This window comes from Bufo gargarizans, chromosome 3 (assembly GCF_014858855.1).
Source record: "Bufo gargarizans isolate SCDJY-AF-19 chromosome 3, ASM1485885v1, whole genome shotgun sequence".
NCBI classification, from domain to species: Eukaryota; Metazoa; Chordata; class Amphibia; order Anura; family Bufonidae; genus Bufo; species Bufo gargarizans.
The window spans coordinates 281,535,936-281,556,562 of NC_058082.1; the positions used below are offsets into that span (position 1 = coordinate 281,535,936).

Consider the following 20,627-nt stretch of genomic DNA (forward strand, 5'->3'; position numbering starts at 1 on the left):
ACTAATCAAGCCTTTCTGGGACAAGATTTTTGGAATCTTCCGTGCGATCACACAGAAGGTAGTTGATAATTCTCCTCAAATAGCGCTCCTCTCCGTTCTTCCAGGCTCCATTCAATCCCAAAAAAAGAGCTTGCTGAGATTTTGTATCACAGCGGCTAGATCAGTAATACCTAGACTGGTGTTGGACAGATGTCACAAGTCACTGCAGACAGCCTCTATAGAAAAAGTATTGAAAATTATGGAAAAAATATTGCAATTTTCACTTATATTTCTCCACTCTCTGGCCCTGACACACAGAAGGTATTGGACACATGTCACAAGTCACTACAGACACCCTCTATATAAAAAGTATTAAAAATGATGGAAAAAATATAGTAATTTTCACTTATATTTTTCCTATCTCTGGCCCTGAGTACCGCCATGTGCCGAGCATAGCGATGCTCGAGCTGAACAGCATATCGGCAAAGCATGCTCGCTCAACACTACTACTGTATTTATTTACTTACTTTATGATAGACCTTTGTGCCAGTATTCTGGTGCAATTTTTGCTAAAAATTGTAAATCTTAGGCCATGTCCCAGTACTGGCGCTCGGCGCATGTACCTACCATGAGAGAGTGGTTTCAGGAAATGCAGCATATTGCCAGAATGGAGGAGATCTTCTCGGAAGCAACAGATCAGTCTTCAAAATACCTAAAAACTTGGGCGAGTTGGATAGACTCTCAGGATTCCCCTGATTTTCCTTCTTTACTAGCTGCTTAACTTACTAATGTTCAATGATTAAACATCTCCCTCCTGTTAAGGAGGTGGGACTTACTCTTCCTTCCGTCTCATTTCCCCCCTCTTTTTTTTTTCCTTTCTCCTTCTTCTCTCTCTTTTTCTCTTTTCATCTCTATATCTTCACCCTTTATATCTCTTCCCCCCTCTTTCTTCTGCTACAATTAAATGTAAATATGATATATGCATTCAGTTACTTACATGTGAGATATTGTATAATCACAAGGTACAATTAAGTGTGTCTACAACCCACACTGGTATGTAAGTTCTGTGAATACATACTTGAAGCTTGCTTTATTGTACCTTTCTGACTTCCTGAAAAATGATTTAAAAAAAACTGTTTAAACACAATGAATTAAAATGTAGAACGATTAGCGGATCACCAGGGATCGAAACTACGTGGGTGCTCTGGCTGGAGGCTGGCTATCCCTCACTACAGCAAAAAAAGATGAGAGTGAAATATAAACTATAAAGCTGGCACTCCCACTATCTGACAATAGAATGTAATATTGTGATGAGGTTGTATAGCAGGTAGATTGTGAGGATCATGTGTAACAAGTTGATTTCATGTGGTCTTGATATCCTTAGATTGTTAGCCCCATTTGGGACAGAGTGATGCTAATTTCGGCAAAGCGCAGCGAAATATGTCAGCGCTATATAAGTCAGTATAATAAATATATAAACATACATATCCCCCTGCTATATAGAGGAGGAATTTGATACAATCACTTATTTAGTTAAAAGGATTATCCAATTAGTTAAAAGGATTATCCAATATCATAAAATGCCCCCCCACCCTTGAAATTCCAGCTATGCTTTCCAATGTTGCCATGCAAAATCCATAAATTTTTGCGATGTATGTGGCGCATGGATTCCAGCCTCTTAAGATTGCACTATTAGACATCACGATTTGCAGGCCAATTATCGGGAACGAGCGTTCATCAGAGTGCTCGTTCCTGACAACTGGCCTGTATAACTGAGCAGTCGATCAGCTGATGATCAAGCAAACGTTTGTTTGTGGGCTGAGAAATGAAAGATGCTTAATTATCGCCAGCACATCTCCCTGTAGTCAGATAGTCAACAGACATGAATGAGGAAGGAACAACTGTGGTAGACATTGTTCTTCCCATGTTCAGGGTGATATCAGCGCTGACCAAACATCAGGCAATGTAGTAAAGTATGTGGGGGAAGCATCTGCTATGTGCATATGTTCTAGAGAAACAGATGCCACAGTCAACTCTTAACTATGCCATGTTGGGCTTTTAGTGGAGTGTAGCGGGCACAGGCAGGAGCAGAGCAGAATGCTTGTGCCCGTACTAATTTGTTTGCGCCAATATGTTATGCCAGACTTTTAGTGAAATATATGGGGGCACAGGCAGGAGCAGCGCAGTTAGCTCGAGCCAGTACTGAGATGACTGTGCCACCTACCGATATTTCTCTAGAATGTATGCACATACTGCAAGACGATAGACTGGTTGGAATTTTGGAGGTCTATTTTCAGGTAAAACCAGTGAATGAAATACATTACCAAAATGATTTTAGGGCATTTGAAATAGTTCTAAAGCAAGTTATATGAGTGTACTTTAAGGGTACCCATAGGGATACATTACACAGCTGGACCATCATAGTCAGTTATGGCTCCATTAGTAGCAGAATCCTTTTGAACAGACCCTAACATGTGAAGTATACTCTGAACTGGTGCTTGGAAATAAAAGAGATTCTGCACCCAACTGTTAAGAACCCTTTACACCGGCCGAACATTGAGCAGATTATCGCCCACAAGCATTCATATGAACATTTGTTAGCAATAATCTGCCAGTGTAAAGGTGCTGCCGATTACCTGATGAACAAGCGAAACCCTCTCAGGTAACAAGATTGTTCATGTGGACAGCTAAATCATTGTTTGCCGGCAGAAGATCGTGTGGTCTAAACAGCACTCTGCTGCCAACAAATAATGATTCTGTATAGGGAGGAGCGATGGCATTAGAGATTACTGCTCCCCATACTGTGTAGGAGATCGCTGCATGTAAATGTCTTGAGCAGGCGATTGCCTGGAAGGAACGATTCCTTCCTGACAATCATCTGCTCAATTGAGCACTGCAAAGGGGCCTTTACATTGGCCATATGCTAATAAATTAGACTTTAGAAGATCAAGAGAATTTTGAAATTAGAATGATATTGGTATTTTTTAGGCTATTTTCACACTGGCGTTTTGGCTTTCCGTTGGTGAGATCCGTTCAGGGCTCTCACAAGCGGTCCAAAACGGATCAGTTTTGCCCTTAATGCATTCTGAATGGATAAGGATCCGCTCAGAATGCCTCCGTTCCGTCTCCATTCCGCTTTGGAGGCGGACACTAAAAACGCTGCTGGCAGCGTTTTGGTGTCTGTCTGACGAAACTGAGCCAAACGTTTTCACTGACACAATCTGGCACAATAGAAAACTGATCTGTCCTCCATTGACTTTCAATGGTGTTCAAGGTGGATCCGTCTTGGCTATGTTAAAGATAATACAAACTGATTCGTTCTGAACGGATCCGCACTAAACGCGAGTGTGAAAGTAGCCTAATTCATTTATTATATAGGTTTTTGCAACAGGAAATGTAACCATATTGACTGAACAATTTGAGTAAGCTTCTCACGAACCAATGTTAAAACTCCCATTGTATCAGTATATTCTATTACTTGAAGAAACTTTGTATTGAAACCCACTGACATATTCATTCTATATCCCTCCCTGCCTTTCTTAAGCTTCCTACACAACTACATTGTTTGTTTCTCTTTGATGTGTTTCCTGTGAAATTGCAATACAGTAAAAATACTTTACAGACATTACCTTTAATTATACTGTTCAATTGAGCTTGTAAAAAGAACCAGATTGAAACAAAATATCCTGCTATATGGTCATAAAGTAATTACCCAAAGCAAAACACACAGGAAACCTTATTACCTTCATTTACTTACATACGCCCCCACCTCATTAACCTTTTATTCTTTCTTGCCAGTCTACCACTTTACGCCTCCATCGGATTTGTACTATCCCCAGCAACTGACTGCTTCTGTCTGAGCCATCTCTTGCTAATAGTAGAAATCATACAAATGTCATGTGGAGATCCAGTTGTCACTTCCTATCTGAAATAACAAGTTCTCTGCTTCTTCTGATGAAAACAGAAGTACGAACAATACTTGAAGTGATATGAAAAATGAAGCCTGTGAGAGTAATAAATAACTCTATCTGATGACTCACAGCCTCCACACAAGAAACCAAAAGGGACAGTTTTTTCCCCCACATTCAGTTATTCATTAACTATATGGGTTTCCGTTAATTTGTTATTATAAAAAACAAATAAAAAAAAGATTCTTTAATGTATTGTATGTTAATAATTAGTGAACTATTGGAAGTTGGAAACAAGCAGTTTAAAGCTGGCCATACCTATGTTTGCTGCCGATTTCAGACAATCATTTAATGTTAGGGGATGTTGGGGAGAGAAGGGGCATGTTGGGTTCTGTTACCCTTGGGGACATAAGATGCTCATTAAAGGTAGGTAGGTCTTCTGCCCTCTTCCACTTAGAATCTGAGAATGCATGTGCACTTGGGAGACTAGAAGAGATAGCTGTCAGCCAGAAAAGCATGTGGACAGTTATATAATGTGAATATAGTATTATATTGTACTTATATTGTACCAATATAAAAAGAAAGGACTGTAACCCTTAAAGGGGTTGTCTCATCTCATAAAATGATACTTATGTTGTTTCATACCCATAATCAAGTAACTTACCAATATAGTCTATGTTACCATCTAAACCGCTCGTCTCTATGGGATTCGGCCACTACTGCAATCCTTTAGTGGTGGTCGCGCTTGCGCTCTGGAAGTAAGGCGGCCTTTCTGGTGGCCGGGATTGTGGGAGCGAGCATGCATAGTCTCTTGTGCATGCGCATTAGCTCCTGTCCCTAGCCACCTTGTATTGTCCCTATCTGAAGCTCAACTCGTCGGCCACACAGTATGCACTATGGATTTTTGTACAGAAAGAGCTCTAGGGCATGTGCCTTGAAGCTGCTTGATACAGATATGAACATGATTTGGAATGATACACATTAAAACAAGATAGTTCCCAATACACCTACTGGGAATACGCACACTGCACAGCACTATGAGCAGGTAACAGCGGGAAATAAACCAATAAATAATAAAAAATTCTCAATAGACTTCCCAATGAGATATGAATTTGAAGTATACACTTGGTCTGTCTATGAACTAGAGCATATTCCCCCATAGACTCATATTATAAACATCACTGCGTATTGTGGACATCATTTACTATACCCCTATATGAATTAGACATCCTGCTATAAGCTAACGACTATATATTTTTATAAGACATTTGGGATTAATATTTAATGAATGTATGACAAACATAACGTCTTCATAATTCAATGTCTATGTACCTTAACACCCACACCATTATCTCCATTGCAAATATTTATTTAGGATTTTGCAATAAGAAACACAGCTCTGATCCTATAAGAAAACCACATAGAAACACATTCCCTTTTTGAGACATCCTCTATACCAGTTTTTATATATTTTTTTCAACGTTTACTCATTTTGAATAATAATTCAATGAGTTTGGTCTAAAATAACTTATAGAAGATTCTCTATAGAGGCCAGAAATAACCATAAGAAATAGGCCAGAAACGCACACAAAACGCAATAAAACCGCAACTCAATGAGAATCCCATTTTACACCATAAAATCCATCCCAGATTTACTACAGAGCTTTCCAAGAAGACATCTATATAGGAGCCGGTTTGCCAGACAGATCAAATATAACCACTGAGGAAGAAGACAGCAGAGTCTTCGAAACGTGTCTGGCGTATAGGATATATTCGATCTGATGTCATCATAACCGGCAATTCGATATTCAGTATCGCTCTAGCTGATATCAAGGAAAGCACTTTCAAGCAAAAGGTCCAGTAATAACGGCAGTGATCGGCACGCTACAGGAAGTAGCAGGAAGCCAGCCTAGCTCCATTACCTGTGCAGGCATCCCCGGAGACACGAGGAACGCCAAAGATACAGAGGGGGCCGCACCACAAGCCGATTCTGGGATCGCTAAAGAAGAGCAATGAAAAAAGTGCCCCGACCACCGGTCACAACGGACTGCATCTGCTACACATACAATTCATTCATGCTAAGCGAGGTACCATCGAAGCCTTCTATCTGATATCATTAAAGATAAAAGTCAGAGGTAAGCTTACCCCATATTTACTTCACGTGGGACGCCACGAACAGGACATTCTCCGCGCATATGTGAGTACCAAAGTAATCTTCTGTAACTGCATTTTTGCTATTGAACTTTGCGACTATACTTTGAATTCAGATTTCAGATTGCAGCAATATATGAATATCAGCCAATAGGAAATACCAAGTTGATAATGTGGCAATCAGCAACTATAAGCTACACTCTCTAGAGAGACTCTTAATGAAAGTGTATCATCATCGTGGATACAATTCTTACAATTGATAGCACTTACACATCGCTACTCTGATCACCTCTCCTGACCTACTCATATATTAGTATGCTTCAACTATTCTCGCACTCTAGAGATAATATATATCCCTGGGTTTTTTATATTCTTTTTCACACTTTTTAAAAAATATATTTTACATTTTTGGCATTTTCACCTTTTTTTTCTTCATTTGCACTCGTTTTGAATACATCAATCACTGTTTCAGGTCATAATCTGAGCTGTGTATCAATCTATTCATGCATCATTCATATGAAGAAATCTGTTCACGATACCACATCTATTATCCAGAAGGATCTCTCTGCATAATACCTGGGACAATATACAATACTTGAACAAACTTTGCCTTTATCTTGGGATTTTTTTTTCAGGCTCTTTTACAGCTTACCAGCTGACATCCTTATACTATTTCTCTATCCTTGGAATATTTTATTGAATAATCATAGTGCTGCTATCATTTCGCTATATATATTTTTTGAACATTCATATATATGTTATACTACGTTTTATATATATATATATATATATATATATATACTGTGTATATATATATATATATATATATATATATATTAATCACCTTTTTATTTTACTCTACATTTTTATCTTAGCATCATATTCTACCCATATATTAATACATTTTATTGACCTACTGCATATTAAGTCTATGTGATTCCATCTATAAGAGTGCCATTCACTTTTCCTCATTGACAGCAGAGAATACATTTTTACAGGTTCAGCGCTTGCAATAATAACCCAGGACCTGTAATACATATCACTACTGAGCTGTCATCTTTGTACCTGGCAGAGAGATCGCAATATTATTATAGTATACATGTTGTATATACAGACAGCAGGTATATACTCTGTCACTTGATAGATACTGTATATACTCTGTAGTACATGATGACGTATAAACCTGCAGCCAGCATATACAACATATATACTGTACTGTAGAGTATATGCCGTATCTATTTATGACAGAGTATATACTTGCAGTTTGTATATACCAAATATACACTGTGATGCTGCGTATATTTGTATATATTTAGCATGACACACATAGTGAATTTGGCACAGACCTGCAGTCTATGTATAAATGAGGCTAGACAACATACCACTATATCAGTGATGGCGAACCTTTTACAGACAGAGTGCCCAAACTGCAACATAAACCCACTTATTTATCACAAAGTGCCAACACAGCAATTTACCTTGAATACTACAGTCCAGTATAGTATATCTTCCATGTACTTTATCATTTATCTACAATAGCCTGCCTACATTCCATGTGCTGCCTGTGCTGTTCATAGTGCACCCTGCACCGATGACTGACAGGAGAAGTCTAAGGCATATTGGTACACCATAGACTTTTTCCAGGGTGCGGGTGCCCACAGAGAGGGCTCTGAGTGCCACCTCTGGCACCCGTGCCATAGGTTCGCCATCACTGCACTATATCATTGGTTTATATGTCAAAATCTTGCTGCGCCAAAGCTGCTAATGATCAGATACTTGCAGCTCAGGAGCGCTCACACAGAGGCAAGGGGTAGGATTACATTATTCCAGCGCCACTTGCCTATGCCATCAATCAAAGAAAGAGGACCCCCCAAATAGGCGCCTTTAGACTGGAAGGGGAAGGATGAAAGCCACAGGTGAGACAACATTATCTTATACCAAAGACCCCAAATAACAGACCAACATCTATGTATATACCCACAGTTACTATATAATAAAAACTTACATAAATACAAATTCAACACACAAAAAATGATAAAAATATAGGACAAGACATAAGATTAAGCAGAAAAAGCTATGAGTTTATTTACAATCTTCAAAAAGGACAATCCAGTGCCCTGACTGTGCCCCAGCACCATCTGAATGGCAGCAATGAGGGATTAGTGGAGGTATGGCTTATTTTATGTTTTAAAGGGGTTCTCAGGGCTCTCCTATATTGATGACCTATCCAACACCTGGCATCCCCGCCGATCAACTGTATGAGGAGACGGCGCGCGGAGTGTTACATGTTGTCTCGCTTCTCTCTTCTTGCTCACCACTGCTGTCTATGGCATCAACATTGGAAAGCCCAGATAACCCCATTTAAAGCCGCTCTGACTCCACTGCCAACTATTTACTTGGAAAATCCCTCTAAAAGAGAATCTGTCACCACAAAATGCAGTGCAATCTGCAGGCAGCATGTTATAGAGCAGGAGGACCTGAATAGATTGTTATATATTTGTAAAAATTCTAAAAAACTTAAAAGCAATTTATACATTTAAATCTCTGCTTTTTCTTACTTCAGTTGTACACAGGCATGGGTTATTGTTGATAGAATTTTCTGTTAAATGTATACATCCATAGCTGTCAGTCACTGATAGTTGTACACAGGGAGGTGTTATCAATGACTGATAGCACTCTTTGTGTAAGTGTGTATACATAGGTAGCTGTCAGTCACTGATAGATGTACACATCGGAGGTGTTATCAGCAATTGAGAGTCTCTGTGTAAGTGTGTATATATAGATGACTGTCAGTGACTGATAGCTGTACACATGGGAGGTGTTATCAGTGATGGATAGCATTCTCTGTGTAAGTGTGTATACATAGATAGCTGTCAGTCACTGATAGATGTACACATCGAAGGTGTTATCAGCAATTGAGAGTCTCTGTGTTAGTGTGTATATATAGATGACTGTCAGTCACTGAAAGCTGTACAATTGGGAGGTATTATCAGTGATTGATGGCATTCTCTGTAAGTGAGTATACAGAGATAGCGGTCAGTCATTGATAGCTGTACACGGGGAGGTGTTATCAATGATTGATAGCATTCTCTGCGCAAGTGTGTACACATAGTGTGATACAGTGAGACGTTTGGTCTGGGAAAACAGGTATTTTCCTCCCAGCATGTGCTGCTGGGCTGATTTACAGCCAGGTGAGGTCAAATACTAGACCAGATTTCAAATGCCAGTCCGGGTTTTGGCAGCACCTGACTGTCCTTAAATAGGCAGCTGAGCTCAGAAGCGATGTCTCTGTGTTGGGATCTGGGAGCCTCGTGTATGGTGAGGCAGAATTGTCGCATAGCGTGAGTTACCAGCAACACCGCAAGGTGACTTTTTGTTTGAATATGACTGCTTGTTTTGTCACTTGCCTAAAGTGTGAATAAAACACTGAACCGTTTGATCCAAAGAACTTGTTGTTGCCTCCATACTGCGTCTGCTAATCCTGTCTATCAGAGCAAGTCGTCCACAATAGATAGCTATCAGTCACTGATAGTTGAACACAGGGGAGGTGTTATCAGTGATTGATAGTACTCTTGTATAAGTATGTATACATAGATAGTTGTCAGTCACCGCATTTACACGCACAAACGGGCCACAGATTTTCTGGAAATCGATCCTTCCCGTCAGTCGGCTGCTCGCTCAAAGGAGGTGAAGTCTCCACTGTCGGGAATGAGCTTTAACAGAAACGTTCGATCCTGATAATCTGCCCGATGATTGCACTGTGTAAATCATTTAGGGCTGTTTCACACGAGCGGTTGCCGTGCATGACATCAACTGCGTGAATGAGAGCCAAGACCCACTGCGGACAGAAGAAGCACTGAGCAATAACATGATTGATAATGCTCCGTGCCTCTCTGTGACCCTTTTACTACAAAATCACAATGAGATAAAGTTGTCATTGTGATTTTGTAGTAAAAAGATAACAGAGAGGCACGGAGCATTATCAATCATGTTAAAGGGGTTGTCAGAGTTATTTTTTTGTTCTTTCTATGTTCCTAACTAGGCAAATGTAACAGCTTTCCAATTAACTTACTTTATCTCCAGTGGCTGGTTTCTCAGATTTCACTGAGGGTCACATGACCTGTGATGTCAGCTTCTCTCCCTGCTCTGATGAAGGTCGTTTACAAGCCTGTAAACCAGACTTCACTGTGCTGGCCACGACCCCCCCCCCCCCTTCCCCCTTCACTGCCCTCTACTCTCTGCTAGGATTCTTAACCCCTTCAGCTGCACACACTGGCTAGCTCTGCAGGCAGGGAGGAAACAATGCTGAGCACTGGAGCTGACAGACTAGAGAGAGCATTGCACAAGAAGGTAGGGAGAAGATCCTGTGTGTATTAGCAGTGTCATTATACAAGTGGAACTTGTAGTTCTATACTTACAAGTTGCTGTTGATTCTCCCAGCACTCAGGGCAGCTCTTGTATCCACTCCCTTAGCAGTGTCATTATACAGCTGGGACTTGTAGTCCTACACATACACCATGCTGCAGAGTCTCCCAGCAGGCAGACATGTCACTCAGGGCAGCACTTGTATTTACTCCCTTAGCAGTGTCATTATACAGCTGGGACTTGTAGTCTTAGACATACAACATGCAGCATAGTCTCCCAGCACTCAGGGCAGCTCTTGTATCCACTCCCTTAGCAGTGTCATTATACAGCTGGGACTTGTAGTCCTACACATACAACATGCTGCAGAGTCTCCCAGCAGGCAGACATGTCACTCAGGGCAGCTCTTGTATCCACTCCCTTAGCAGTGTCATTATACAGCTGGGACTTGTAGTCCTACACATACAACATGCTGCAGAATCTCCCAGCAGGCAGACATGTCACTCAGGGCTGCTTTTGTATCCAATCCCTTAGCAGTGTCATTATACAGCTGGGACTTGCAGTCCTACACATACAACATGCTGCAGAGTCTCCCAGCAGGCAGACATGTCACTCAGGGCAGCTCTTGTATCCACTCCCTTAGCAGTGTCATTATACAGCTGGGACTTGTAATCCTACACATACAACATGCTGCTGATTCTCCCAGCAGGCAGACATGTCACTCAGGGCAGTTCTAGTATTTACTCCCTTAGCAGAGCAGGGGCAGAGATTGTTTTTATTTCATGTAAACAAAGGGCCAGAAAGAACCAGGGAAATTAGGAAATATATATTTTTTTTTTGCATAAAACTTGCTTAGCTCAGTTATATATCAGATTTTCAGTGCTATATTTTTTTTTTCATAACTCGGACAACCCCTTTAATGCTCTGTGCTTCTGCTGTCCGCAGCGGGTCTTGGCTCTCATTCATGCAGCTCTCATTCATGCCCTTACTGAGAGGCAATGGTAATTTCCACAATTATTAGAACACTTCACCTTGATTAACTTAGTTAAGTAAAGATTCCGGTGCTTATTGTAACTTCTATAAAAAAAAAAAGGGTTCTGATCAAACACATAATGATACTTATAATACAAAATTATATAAATGAAATGGTCCCACAATTGATGTTTTTCTTTTTATTATACATCATTTTCTGGTACGGGTCACATTTTGAAATAACTCGTAACCACTTCTGCACTTACCATTTGTTTTTGTACAGTGTATGATGTATTCCCTTGCAGCATTTTTGTTCACACTCATGATTTCTAATTTCCAATATCTATTGCATATTCTGGAAAATATATGGATGTATTCTCTTTTGAACGCCATCGTTCTCTCACACTGGCATGGTAATTTTAGAATAGAAATAGTGCAATAAAACAATAATTCAAAAATGGTCTTATAGAAGCATAGAATGTATAACACATACCTTTGGGATATTCAGCCAGAACATTACGGGTTAAACAGACCTTCCCAATGACGTCATCACGGCTTCAAGGAAAGAGAAAAAAGTAATTTGTTTGAGGCTGAACTACAGTATACTCCTCTCTGTTATCAGCAGGCTGCTCTATTTTCATTCAGGAAGTGAACGCTAAATCTCTAGGCCTCTTCCATGTAACAAAGGGCATTATAACTTATCTGTTGAGCTATTTCATTCCATCATCTACTTATGTTGACTTTTCTTGGAGAAAAGAATAATAAAAAAAGATTTAATAGTTATTAAAGGGGTTTTCCCATGAATAGTTTTCAAACCAGCACCTGGATCTGAATACTTTGGTAATTGCATGTAAAAAAAAATGTATTATAGCTACTGAGTTATTCAATGACATCTATCTGTATAGCGCAACTTAATTTCTTATTTCTTTGTCCTGCTCACTGAGAAGGCCGCACATGCTCAGTTTCATCTTTCAACTGCCTCCTGAGCTGTGATAGGGAGAGAATGGACACGCCCCCTTAGAAGCGTCAGAAAAGGCACTCCCCTCGAGCGCCCCCTTAGAAGCGTCAGAAAAGGCACTCCCCTCGAGCTTTCAGCTTATTATCAATCTAGCAGAGCTATGGATGTGGAGATCTCTGGGTCTATGTGAGGTACAGGGCTGGTTCTAGCTTTGTTAGAAAGAGACTGTCATGTACTATAGTCTGGTTCTCATTTTTTACCTATTCATGGGATAACCCCTTTGATATATACAGATGTTAGACTGAAAAAAATCTCTATTGGGAAGTCCAGAACAAGACAATAACCTAACAAAATGTTTCCTAAATTCCTCCATGAACCCATCCTCTTAAAGGGGTTTTCCTCTTAGATACTGATGACGTGTCATTAGGATATGTCATCAATATCAGATCAATGGTGGAACAACACCCTCATAGATCAATAGTATTCAGCAGCTGCCTGCACATGATACTATACAGTGGATGGAGCAGAAAGTGTCTATTGTGTTGTGACGCTGAAGCTGAGCTGCAGTACACTGGTGCTGGAAATTACAAAACGAATGGAGCCTTCTGCTTCTGGTTCCATCCACTGTATAGTTTCTGGTGCTGTTGGCTGCCTGAAACAGCTAACTGGTGGGGGTGACGGGTGTTCAACCCTTACTAGTTTGATTTTGATGACCTATCCTGGAGATAGGCCATCAATATCTAAATCCTGGAAAATCTATTTGAAGCAATGGTAGAGGATTAAGAAAACATTGCTTTTTCCTTCCTCCCTAGGTGCTGATCTGTATCTAGAAGAAAGCAGACATGTTTTTCTAAGGGTACTTTCACACTTGCGTTGCTGGATTCCGGCAGGCAGTTTGTTCGCCGGAACTGCCTGCCGGATCCGGCAATCTGTATGCAAACGGATACCATTTGTAGACGGATACAGATGCGGATCCGTCTCACAAATGCATTGCAATACAGAATCCGTCTCTCCAGTTGTCATCCAGAAAAACGGATCCGTTTTTCCGGAACACTTGGGGCAGGATCTAGCATTAATGCAATTCAATGGAAAATAATGCCAGATCTGGCATTCTGGCAAGTGTACTGGAATTTTGGACGGAGAAAATAGTGCAGCATGCGCTGTATTTTCTCAGTCCAAAAACCGTACAGTGAGTACAGACATGATGTCTTCAGTACAGTCACTGTACGGATTTTGGACGGATGCATACTGAACGGATTGCTCTCCATTCAGAATGCATTAGGATAAAACTGATCATTTTTTTCCCGGTATTGAGCCCCTAGGACGAAACTACCAGAAAAGTTTAACGCAAATGTAAAAGTATCCTAATCTTGTATGACCAATCTACTCTAACCACATTCCTAAATTTGAAGAAGAACAAAAGTAGTCTTCAGGGTAAGTATAAATGTCTTTTTCTTTTTTTTCAGTTAACGAGTTTCAAGGGCTAAGCACCGCCTTCATCAGGACTATTACAAGTTAAGGAATACATTACACAATATGCAATTTAAAACCAACTTTTGGCGCACTGGGCGGGGGAGAGAGAGAGAAGGAGGACCGGGGGGCAAGGATCTCGGCATGTTTAGCATGATTGACTTCAGTGTTTTATTTTGGTCAAAGTGCAATGTTTCTCATATGCACATACAACCATACCGGGCTGTCAACTGCCAGTTGTTCAGCGCTGACAAGCTTATATTGTAAGATGTTTCCCGCTAATGGCTTTATGCCATGCAGGCTATTCTAGCATTCTAGTGTAGCACTGTGGTGCTCTTGTTCTACCTTAGCTACAAAAACTCAATATACATATGTGTAACAGTGTATCTTGTTTATTTGAGTCATTTAAAGATGATAGATAATTACGGGGGGGGGGGGGGGGGGCACATTTCCTAAGCCTAATATGCCATGCTTTTAACCCTTCAGTGCTGACTGAGATTTATATGCCGCACTGTCAGCTATTGAAGGCCGGCTTTCTACATGTGCTCCCTGACTTCACATATCGGGCTGTCAGCTATCAGTTGTACAGCGCTGACCCGCTTGTGTGTTTAGGGAAGACATCAAGAGGATTCACGTGGATGATACTGGTGAGAGCATAATATAGTGAGATGTGAATGTAAGGCCTCATGCACACGGCCGTGACGCTTTTTTTCGCCCGTGTTGCCTTCCGAAATTTGCGGAACGGAACGGGCGCCGGCAATGTAAATGCCTATTCTTGTCTGCAAAGTGCGGACAAGAATAGGACATGTTATATTTTTTTAATGGGGCCGCGGAACGGAGCCACGGATGTGGACAGCACACGGAGTGCTGTCCGCATCTTTTGCAGCCCCATTGAAGTGAATGGATGCGGCGGCTTGGATGCGGACCCAAACAATCTAAATAATTCTACAATCACGTCTGCTTCATTTGGTTTAAAGATGTATATTTACCACAGTATATAGTGGGAGCTAAAAAAAACAACAGAGATAACTAGGGATACGAATTATAGGAAAAATATACACATAGATATAGATAGGTATATGTTAGCGTACTTGTATATTATGTGTTTATACATACATTTATATATATATATATATATATATATACAGTCCTGAAAAGTCATATTTTACATTGCTGGATCTCAAGTTGCAAGTAGAGCTTCAACATGCAACAAGAAGAAATGGGAGTGAGACAAAACATTTTTTGAGCATTCAATTTAACGAAAACAACGATTAAACTGAAACAGGCTCTTTTTCAGCTGATCAAAAGTTTAGGACCACACGCCTTTAAAAGGCCAAATCTGTGCAAAGATGTGGATTCATTGTCATTTTCTGTCAGGTAGTCACACGTTGTGATGGCAAAGGCAAAAAAAACTCTCCCTTTTTGAACGTGGTCGAGTTGTTGAACTGCAACAATGCGCTATCGCTGCTGAGGTGGGACGCAGTAAGACAGTCATTTGGAATTTCTTAAATGATCCTGAGGGTTATGGAACAAAAAAGTCAATTGGAATACCCCAAAAAAAATCATCAGCACTGAGCTGGAGGATCCAATTGGCTGTCCGTCAAGACACTGGACGATCCTCGACCCAAATTAAGGCCCTTACTGGTGCTGACTACAGCCCCATAACCATCAGACGGCATCTGAGACTGAAGGGCTTCAAAAACAAAAAACGTCTTCAAAGATCTCGTCTCCTTAAATGCCACAGAACTGCTCGTTTGGACTTTGTAACAGAGCACCAAACATTGGACATTCAAAGGTGGAAGAAAGTTCCATTCTCTGATGAGAAAAAATTGATGATCCTGATGGTTTCCAACGTTACTGGCACGACAAGCAGATCCCACCTGAGATGTTTTCTACATGTTACAGTGGTGGGTGTACCATAATGGTCTGGGGTGCTTTTTCCTTCAGTGGAACAATGGAGCTTCAGGAAGTGCAGGGGCGTCAAACGGCCGCTGGCTATGTCCAGATGTTGCAGTGAGCATTCCTCATTACTGAGGGCCCTCGTCTGTGTGGTAACGACTGGGTTTTTCAACAGGACAACGCTACAGTACACAATGCCCGCAGGACAAGGGACTTCTTCCAGGAGAATAACATCACTCTTTTGGCCCATCCTGCGTGTTCCCCTGATCTAAATCCAATTGAGAACCTTTGGGTATGGATGGCAAGGGAAGTTTACAAAAATGGACAACAGTTCCAGACAATAGATGGCCTTTGTGCGGCCTTCTTCACCACTTTGAGAAATTTTCCCACTCACCTCATGGAAAAACTTGCATCAAGCATGCCGAAACGAATTTTTGAAGTGACAAACAATAACGGCGGAGCTACTCATTACTGAGTTCATGTTTGGAAGTTGGATTTCTGTTTTGGGGGGGTTTAGTTTTTTTTGTGGTCCTAAACTTTTGATTAGCTGAAAAACAGCCTGTTTCAGTTTATTCGTTGTTTTTATTAAATTGAATGTTAAAAAAATGTTTTGTCTCACGCTCATTTCTTCTTGTTGCATGTTGAAGCTCTACTTGGAACCTTGTTAAGATCCAGCCATGCTAAATATGATTTTTTGCCATTTTTCAAGTGGTCTTAAACTTTTGATCAGGACTGTATATTAATTTAAAATAAGTGGAGTGTAACAGGGTTTGACTAAAAATATATAACGGAAAAACATATATATCCATGAAAAATACACACATGCACATATATACATATATACACATACACACATATATGCATGTACACACACACATAAATATATATACATATATACATACATACATACCATCCACATTAGGATCTCTATACATATGGATAAAAATGAAGATCAAGCAACAGTTTTTGTTTTTGTTGTTATTAGACATCTGTTGCAGTTGGTATTTGTGCTTTTGTTATAGTTATTACCGCATTTGTTGCCCTATAAGACACATTTTTTTACCCCAAAAGTGCTGGGAAATTGTCCCTGCATCTTATGAGGTGAATACTAATGAGCGCTTCCATTATGGAAGCACTCATTAGTACCAGAGAACCAGGAAGGTGGTGAAGGCTCTGCACTCACCGCTTTCTGGTCCTCTGCAGTCGTCTGTGCGTGCCAGTTCACAGCACAGCCGGAGGAAGGATGAAGACAGAGTGCAGGCGGTGAGGAGCGTCATCGTCCGGGAGAAGGAGAGGTAAGTGGTTTATTTATTTTATCTGGCATGAGGTGGGGGGGGGGGGCTGATCTGAGGCAATGGGGGTGATGAGGGGCATAAGGGATGATAATGGGGCTGATAAGAGGCATAATGACACATTATGTGGGCTGATGAGATGCATAAGGGCTCAGGAGAGGCCTAAGGGCTGATAATGGGGGCTGATGAGAGGCATGGGGCTCTTATCTGAGGTCTGATTGGGGGTCATTTAAATTGGGCTCTGAGCTGAGGTCTGATTGGGGGTCTGATCTGAGGTCTTATTAGGGTCTTATTAACATTGGGGGTCTGATTTGGGCTGTCAGCTGAGGTCTGATTAACATTGGGAGTCTGATTGGTGGTCTGACCTGAGGTGTAATAAAAAAAATAATAATATTATTGTCCTCCTCTAAAACCTAGGTGCATCTTTTGGGCCAGTCCGTCTTATAGGGTGAAAAATACGGTATTTATTCTCAAAGAATAGTTTAATTGATTTTGTTAGGTCCACGTGGACTAAGGGTATCTAGTTGGCATATCCAATATACCTCTCTTTTCTGTATGTTCTCGAATCGGTTAAAGGGATTCTCAGGTATAAAATCAATGGGAGTAATTCTAAGTGGGTGTTTTTCTTTTTCGGATGTGGATGCACAGTGTCTGGAAACAATTGGTTTCAGGTATTGCCTCTGAATATTATACCTATGTAGGTTGACACGGCAATGAAGAGCTTGTGTGGTACGTCCCACATATTGTAGGCCACATTCACATTCGATTAGATATATAACATAAGTAGAGTGGCATGTTAGGTGGTATTTTATTGGGAATGTCATAACATTATAGTGTTATACATTATTAGATGTGAATGATGCTTGATTATGTGTGATAACTTTGCAACACAACAGCGGTTTGAGCCACATTTATAACTCCCTATTTTAGGGGGGTACTTCGATATATGTTTCTCTTTTCATGTTGTTTAGGTTTGCTGGGGGCTGTTCTTGATTGTAGGGGCACGTCTAAACGTGATCTTTGGGACGCAAGAGAGATATTTAGCTAGATAAGGGTCCTGTAGTAGAATACACCAATGCTTCTCCAAGCTTTTTGTATATACCTATTAGAGTTGGATGTATTATATTGGGTAATCAAAAACACATCATTTATTGTATGATTTGGTTTCACTGTGGTTGCTAAACATTCTTCCTGTGAAAATGAACTGCTCTTTTTTTATGACTTTTTTTTATACATTTTATTGGGTAGCCTTTATCCTTGAATCTTTTTTCTAAGATCCTTGTTTGTAGTTTAAAGTCTTCATTGTTGGTACAGTTTCGTCTAATTCTTTTACATTGACTATAGGGTATATTTTGCAATCATTTTTTATGATGAAAGCTCGAATAATGGATATAACTGTCAGTATCTACAGTGTTGAAGTAAGTTCTCATGGTTATCTGGTTATTTAGATTGGTGATGACAATATGCAAAAATGATATTTCTAGTTTGTTGTAGTTCGGACTAAATGAAATACCCCAATCAGTATTGTTCAATAGTTTGCAAAAGGTTTGGGCTGTGACTTCATCCCCATCCCAAAAAATAAATATATCATCAATATATCTTTTATAATATTTGATCTGTTTTCTAAAGATGGGGTCGTTAAGAATATATTTTTCTTCAAATTCTCCCATAAATAGGTTTGCAAAGGCCGGTGCTACTTGTGTCCCCATGGCACTCCCTTTACATTGATGGTAGACTGTATTGTTATATATGAAATAATTTTTCTTGAGGATAAACCGTAGACTCTCGAGAATGAATTTTATTTAGGGGAGTTTTAATGTGGTGTCATTTTCTAGGACTGTTTTTACACACTCTATTCCAAGATCGTGTTGTATATTGGATAAGAGGGATGTAAGGTCCATTGTTCGTAAGGCATAGGTGTCCTTCCAATTGATTGTTTTTAGCTGATTTGAGTTATGGAGGTAGCTAGGGAGGCTTTTCACATAAGGTTGTAAATAAAGATCTATATTGTGACAAATTACTAGTAGAACATTTTGTGTTAGATACAATGGGTCTACCTGGAGGATTTTTCATATCCTTATGGATTTTAGGTAGGTGGTAGAAGTACGGGGTATATGGGGACTTTAGGAGTAGGAAATGTCATCCTTTCTTATTAATGTATTGTTTTTCATAGGAATTTTTTAAAAGATCGTCTATTTTTTTTAGTTACTTGTGGGAATGGATCATGTGTGATTTGTTCGTAATATGTTTTATCATTAGAATGTTTTGGGCCTCCCTTTCATAATCCATATAGTTTTGAATGACCACACCCCTTCCCTTATCTGCTGGGCGGATAATTAGTTCCTTGTTATTTTTGAGGGTATTGGATAATAGATCGAAGAATGTTGGTATACAGTGTACCTGACTCTGTATGGGAAAAAAATTGATTTGGGACAGACATCTATGTGTTTAAAAAGGTGTCACTATTTCTCCTTTCTGTTTCTCCATTGTTTTCAATGGTATTTTCTCCTTTCCCATTAGTTGTTTTGTGTTGGTCTATCCTTTTTTCCCCCAATGTCGAAATGTCTTTTTATTGTAAGATTGCGTCTGAATTTCTGGATGTCTATGAATAGTTCCAGAGAGTTGACCCTATTATAGAGACAAAAGGATAGACCTTTTTGTAATAAACTTGTTTCATGGGTTGACAACATATGAGTGGAGTGATTGAAGATTTCTACTGTGGATATTGTGTTGTTTGGAGTGGATTCATTTATTTTTCCTTTTATATAATCCTTCCTATTTTGGTGCTGTTCCCCCTCCTTCCTCATGTTCTAATTTTCTCTTTTGTTGTTGGGAAATATTGGGTGATCTATGCAGTGGGTTGGGGGGGGGGGGGGTTGCATTTTGTGACCCCTAAAAAAGGGGGAACAATAGGTGTTTCAAAGAGTGAAGCTTGGTTCAGGAATGGTACAAGGGCATCTGTACCTGACTCAGTATTGTCGATGATTATAATAATATGATCAAATGTCATGGTGTTGTGTTGCAAAGTTACTCAGCTCAGCACTACAAGTAGTAATAGTAATAATTATGTATGAATTTATGGCATCAAAAGGACTGTATTATCCTATATTATCTTTAACAAAGAACAAAAAAGGGTTTGTTCACAAGCCAAGGTGGCTTTCTTTATTATAGCCATGATGGATCCATTGTGCAACAGATATTAGTGGATTCTGATGGATCTTTTTAACTTAGAATGGGCCCATCATGGTTCTATTTTATCATTTGGGACTGTACTAATATTGTATCATTTCAGTAAAAAAATAGAACCATGATGGGCCCATTCTAAGTTAAAAAGATCCATCAGAATCCACTAATATCTGTTGCACAATGGATCCATCATGGCTATAATAAAGAAAGCCACCTTGGCTTGTGAACAAACCCTTTTTTGTTTTTTGTTAAAGATAATATAGGATAATACAGTCCTTTTGATGCCATAAATTCATACATAATTATTACTATTACTACTTGTAGTGCTGAGCTGAGTAACAGTGGTTCAATGCACGAATGCATCAAGCTACTTCATTATCTACACATCTGCAGCTTGTAATACCCATTTTGCAGCTTTGATTTTTGTTGTACAAATGTCATTTAATCTGT

General features: G+C 39.9%; 1 protein-coding gene across 2 annotated transcripts in view; it reads right to left on the reverse strand.

The window, feature by feature from the left end:
* LOC122931939 (ras GTPase-activating protein 4-like) overlaps positions 1-20,627 on the reverse strand; it is a 173,178-nt gene that overhangs the window by 106,203 nt on the left and 46,348 nt on the right. For both annotated transcript variants that reach the window (XM_044286030.1, XM_044286031.1), the window contains exon 4: positions 11,866-11,927. In XM_044286030.1, coding sequence (XP_044141965.1) covers positions 11,866-11,927 — 62 coding nt within the window. The remainder of the gene's footprint in view (positions 1-11,865; positions 11,928-20,627) is intronic.